The following is a 5,733-nucleotide window of genomic DNA, read 5'->3' as shown; positions in this document are numbered from 1 at the left end:
CTCCAAGTAAACTCGCTGTTTACCATCAAAACCACAAAGGCCCTTTTTAGGGCCACACAAATACAACTAAGCGCAAGTAGTCCTTTCCATATTTAAGCACTATTTTACTGACAGCATCTTGTAATTATAAGATGAAGACAATTAAATATATCAAAGATAGGATTTATATTTATTAAATGAGTACTGCAGGTTTTGCTCCAACACCTGGTGAATATTGGGCCAATAAAAATTATAATTTTTCTTTAAATGGATTAGACTAACATTTTATGGTGCTATTTTAAAATTCTCCCGAGTTTTCTTAAACACAGGGCAGAATTTGGATAGTTTGTCTGCAAAATATTTTAATAGCAACATAATTAGAAGAACAAAGCAAATTTATTTTTATATTATAAGAAATGTGTGAAATGCAAAAAATTATTTGAAAGAATTTTTTGAGGTATTGAGATACTACTCTACAAAAATACAACATTTCAAGAGGGAATTGTGAATTTGATACAGACTTTGTATTTATTCTGTCTCCACCTACTCGGTCGTGAAGATCGACACGGATTTACTTTCCAATCCAATACTGAGTAAAATTCAAGCTGGTGTCAGCAAAATTTTGTACAATTCCAGATGTATGGTAAATCTAAAACATGTTTCATTATACAGAGTGACTCAAATTGATATTGCTGATAAAATATTTAATTGATATAGTTTTTCTAAGACCTACATTTGAAAATTATTTAATGGTCAAAGCAAATTAGTCTGAAAATATTTTATCTATAAAATATATCTATTTTAGGTTTGCATCTGACACTGTACTTCCCTCTTTTGTTCTGTCTTAACTTAAATGTATTATACTCTGTGGTGTGGTTTGATGTGAAGTGTTTCACAAAGTATGTGTTGCACAACTCATTTTTTGGATCTGAAAAATCTTCACACACGGCTCAGCTTGCAGTACTAATGTCTGGCTGACTGAGCCTACAAGTTATGCATTTATCCAGGTCGGAGAAAAGGTAGTTCTCACAAATCAAAAAAATTTATACAAGACCTCAATACTTTCTTTCATTTAATTTTTGTTGAAGGTATACACTTCCTTCAAATAACTGAGGTATTAAAAATAAGTAGTATTTTGATTTGAGCATTAATTTTAAAGTAAAAAGAGCTGGTGTCAGAAGTGTCAGTATTTCAGTACTGATCTGCACATCAGTACTGCCCACCTCTGCTTAATACAGGGCAACTAAATCACATTTGTTTTCCCAAAGTGTGTGCATTTAGCAGGATGTTGATCAGTATATGCTGCAGCACCACTTTATGTCTGCTGGTTATTAGCTGTTCTGATACTTGTTAGTTTTGTCATGTGCTGCCAGGAGTTTCAATTACTATTTATCTTCCATGGGATGTTTCATACTGGGATGTTTTAACTGGAAATGTGTTTTCTAAAATCTTTCCACTGCCAGGAAATGCAAATATCGATGAGTTTTGTTGTTGCAAGCTATTAATTACATTTAATTTCCCTTTGTGATTGATAAAGTATTTTTTGTATTTGAATACTTGATTATAAATAGAATTCTAAGCATATAGTGAAGTGTAAGGTAATCTTCAAGAATTAAAACAAAGATACATGTGAGATCATTTAAAAGCCAAATGAATTAGAAAAAAGGAAGCTGAAGCATTGACAACACATCTGATATAGAAGATTAAACTTGCCTCAGTGTTTGCCTCATGGCAGTTCAGATGATTAAACTAACAATGCTCCAATATTGCTTAAAATTTCCATTATATGAAAAAGTTTCACTTCATAATTATGGAATCAAGCTGAGCTGGAATTACAGCAGTGATCTGAAATGTGGACGACTTAAAGTTATCGTTGTTTCTCATCTATTTTCTAATCTGAAAACGAACATATTTTAGTTCATTTTTAAATTGGAATGTGATAGGTGCATAGTTACTTATTTTTAATTACTATTTGGTTAACATTTTCTTTCCCCCATCAGATTCATCCCAGAGGAATCCTGACCAGCGGCATAATCATCGACAGCTTCGGTGTGTTTTTACTGTCGGAGAAACTTCCAAATTTAAAGCTCAGATAATCACACTACCACTACCATTTTATTTTTATTCTTTCCACAGACTTCTCTTGTAATGAGAGGACCACATTTATGTATTCTGTAATGTGATTTTAGATGTTTTAGGAGACGAAATGTGTTAAAAATTCACCTGTCGATGCATAGAATCAGAGGGTCTTTGACACTTTTGAGCGCTCCTGGAACAAAAAGAAAAGCTTCTGGAAACCAAATGTGACCTTACTGTGGAGACAAATCAGTTTCCTTTCCGTTACAGTAACATTTATGTTAGAAAATATCACATTTGAGAAGATTTAAAGCTTAAATTGCGGCGAAGAAAACACAAGTATGGCCATTTTTGTGGCAGCAGCGGAGCGGCGGACTGAGTTGTCTCTTCACGGTTCTCACGTCTGTTATAAGTCCCGCCTCCTGCAGCACGCTGGGCACGTGGCACAGCAAGTGAGAAATATGACAGAAGTAGCTCCATCAGCTGTTGTAATCCCGGCGGATGTCCCGCCGAAGCCTCCTCACCGGCCCAAGAAGGGAGCCAGCATCTACAAACTCATCGTGGCCATTGTGGCCGACTCCAAGGAGCGCAAGGGAATCTCTCTGACGGCGCTCAAGAAGGCTCTGGCGGTGAAAGGCGTCAATGTGACCAAGGCCAACAAGCGCATCAATAACGCCGTTACGAAGCTGGTCACAGGAGGAACCCTGAGCCGAACCAAAGGGACCGGAGCATGCGGCTCCTTCAAGATCGCTAAGCCTAAAAGACAGCCAAAAGCCGCCAATCTAAAGAAGGCGGTGAAGAAGAAGGCTCCCGCCAAGGCAAAGCGACCGGCCGGCAAGAAGGCCAGCGCTATCAAAAGACCCGCCAACAAAAGAGCAGTGGTCAAGAGGTCCCCGAAGAAGTCACCAGCAAAGAAAGTAGCTAGAAAGGTAAAGAAGAGCCCCAAGAAGACCGCCGCTAGGAAGCCGAAAACTGTGAAGAGGCCGAAGCCTGCAAAGAAACCAAAGGCTGCAAAGAGACCCGCAGTTAGAAGACCGGTAGCCAAGAAAAGGCCGGTAAAAAAGCGCCCAGCTAAGAAGGCTAGGAGGTACTAGTAAACTCTCGCTTTACCCACTGCTTAAAGCACCAAAGGCTCTTTTAAGAGCCACCACTCCTTCAACTGAAGAAACGGTTCCTAATGTAAGTTAGTACTGTTTCCAACATGTACCATTGAAAGTAAATATAATCGTCTTCTTCTTTAGATTTTAACGGCAGCTTACATCCATTGTTGTTGCACTACTGCCATCTGTTGGATCATAATACTTATTCAAATTATCTTAACGATCCCGGTGGGTTTTTTTTTTATAAAACGAAATGCCTTCTCTACATTCATTGCTATTTCACTGAGCAACCACATTCTGAAGTTTCAATTCCCTATTAAAACCTATTTCCATATTCAGTAATCTTCTTTGATTCACATTTTTCCTACAACTAATAAAAACATGTCCCATCGTTTCTATAGTATCACACCAATCACATAAACCAGTAAGATGTTTCCCCATCTTAAAAAGAGTGCTATTCAAAAAACTGACCGGTTATTATCTCCTCCCTCCTGTTTATTCCTCTACCCCTTACAACATCAACTGAATTTTGTATCCTATGTAACTGCCATTTATTTATTTATTTATTTATTTATGTATACAATCCATGTTTATGCGCGTTGGTTATAATGGCGGTTGGCAAACAAAGAAAGCACTACCGCCACTAACTGGTGAGAAGTGTGTATGTCTGTTTCAAGTGTTCAAGCTGCTTTCAATAATTTGAGATCGCATAGATCCTCCATGGAAATATGTCAGCTAAAACGACTGTTAGTCTTTAGATAAGAATTTATTTTAAATTCTTGTTTGGAACTATAGTTTTTAATTTTTATTTTAAGGGATAGATGAAAAGAGATGAAAAGAGATTTAAAGAGATGAAAAACAAAAATAATTCAGCGAACATGTCTTCATTTACAATGATTTAAGTTGTAAACATGAACACCAAAGCATTGGCAGTAATTAAACATAAATTTTTCATTATACAAATAATTGATGTGATGAGCAATAAAATAGAAATATCTTTTCCTGCCCCTCAGTGGGAAAATTCAGGTATATCAGCAGCAGGTTAAATGTAGATGAAATGATACAGATAAAAAATGAAAACAAAGCATCCTGTACAGTAAAGGCAAATTTACTGTATCACAAAAATATTACTAAACGTAGTACAATCAGATTAAGAAGAATATGCAACTAACTAGTGTAATAAAAACAAGTATGCATGTACATTTGAGCATAAAAGATATCACCAGTCATGAAAAACTGAAAATAATGCAAATAAAATTTCCGAAAAATGTTTTAACTATTCATCTTTAAAATGCTTATATTTTGTGTTTATTTTAAGAATCAGTAAAAAACAAACAAACTCATTTAATTTCTTTAAAAACGTTAAACTAATCCATCTTTTTGTCAAAGTTTGTTCGTCTTCTACCACGCTTTATTTTGAAATCTTAATTTTAACCAATAGCTGAGACAGATTTGTTTCACTACGTCAGCAATTTGAACCAATCAGAAGTGCCCTCGCGCCGCCAGTCTCTTTATAAATCCCCGCTGCAGACCAGAGACTTCATTTCTTCAGTCTGAAACGCGAAGGAGCCTTCTAAACCGCAATGGCAAGAACCAAGCAGACCGCTCGTAAATCCACCGGAGGAAAGGCTCCCAGGAAGCAGCTTGCGACCAAAGCTGCCCGTAAGAGCGCCCCAGCTACCGGCGGAGTCAAGAAGCCTCACCGCTACAGGCCCGGTACCGTGGCTCTGCGAGAGATCCGTCGCTACCAGAAATCCACCGAGCTGCTGATCCGCAAGCTGCCCTTCCAGCGTCTGGTCAGAGAGATCGCTCAGGATTTCAAGACCGACCTGCGTTTCCAGAGCTCCGCCGTTATGGCCCTGCAGGAGGCCAGCGAGGCTTACCTGGTGGGTCTCTTCGAAGATACCAACCTGTGCGCTATCCACGCAAAGAGGGTCACCATCATGCCTAAAGACATCCAGCTGGCCCGCCGTATCCGTGGAGAACGTGCTTAAATGACCTCAATATAAATTACACCCAACGGCTCTTTTAAGAGCCACCTACATAAACCTTAAGAACGATTCGTTTAATCAATCAGTATTGGTCAAGCTTAACTACACCTTAAATATGTCTCTTGAACATTGAATTCATAAATATTTGGAGTTTCTCATGTATTCAGGTTTCGCATAGCACCTGGAATATGGAAATAACTTGGTTCCTTCAATACTTCTATTAAGGAGTGTACTTCAATGGCATATCTATGATGGGTATATTTATGCACAGCAACAACTGTATTGTATATGAAGGTGAGCGTGATAACTGCAACCCCTATGTCATCTGTTACTGTCGTGTATTTAAGTTTTGCATTTACCTTTTAAAATGTGGAGTGCTTTTGTTCAGGTGGAGTGTTTTGCTAAATAAGGTGGTTTGACTGAATTTGACAATTTTCACTAAATTGAGTAATGTCATTCTAGTTTTATAGCTTAACTAAATGTTGGAGTACAATTTGTAAAAGTCAGTTTTATACGGAATGTTGCCAAAATAACAGAACTTTAAAGAAAATAACTACATTAATTTGGCCTTTACACAATTCATTAAT

The 5,733-nt window shown here is 37.5% G+C and overlaps 1 protein-coding gene and 1 pseudogene across 1 annotated transcript; both read left to right on the top strand.

Annotated features, from left to right (window-relative positions):
- The window catches only part of LOC103140182 (uncharacterized), a 9,501-nt pseudogene that overhangs the window by 1,563 nt on the left and 2,205 nt on the right, over positions 1-5,733 (top strand).
- LOC103140181 (histone H1-like) lies at positions 781-3,898 on the top strand. The gene is made up of 2 exons (XM_007555184.2): positions 781-2,028; positions 2,116-3,898. Exon 2 carries the CDS (start codon positions 2,397-2,399, stop codon positions 3,147-3,149), a length of 753 nt encoding a protein of 250 aa, XP_007555246.1. The 5' UTR covers positions 781-2,028; positions 2,116-2,396; the 3' UTR covers positions 3,150-3,898.

The sequence above is a fragment of the Poecilia formosa genome, unplaced genomic scaffold, assembly GCF_000485575.1.
Source record: "Poecilia formosa unplaced genomic scaffold, Poecilia_formosa-5.1.2 Scaffold69, whole genome shotgun sequence".
NCBI lineage: Eukaryota > Metazoa > Chordata > Actinopteri > Cyprinodontiformes > Poeciliidae > Poecilia > Poecilia formosa.
The sequence above is the reverse complement of the archived record's forward strand: the minus strand, read 5'-3'. Positions and strand labels throughout refer to the sequence as shown.

Excerpts from the sequence above, each read along its gene's own strand:
- LOC103140181 (XM_007555184.2), top strand. The coding sequence starts at position 2,397 with ATGGCCATTTTTGTGGCAGCAGCGGAGCGGCGGACTGAGTTGTCTCTT.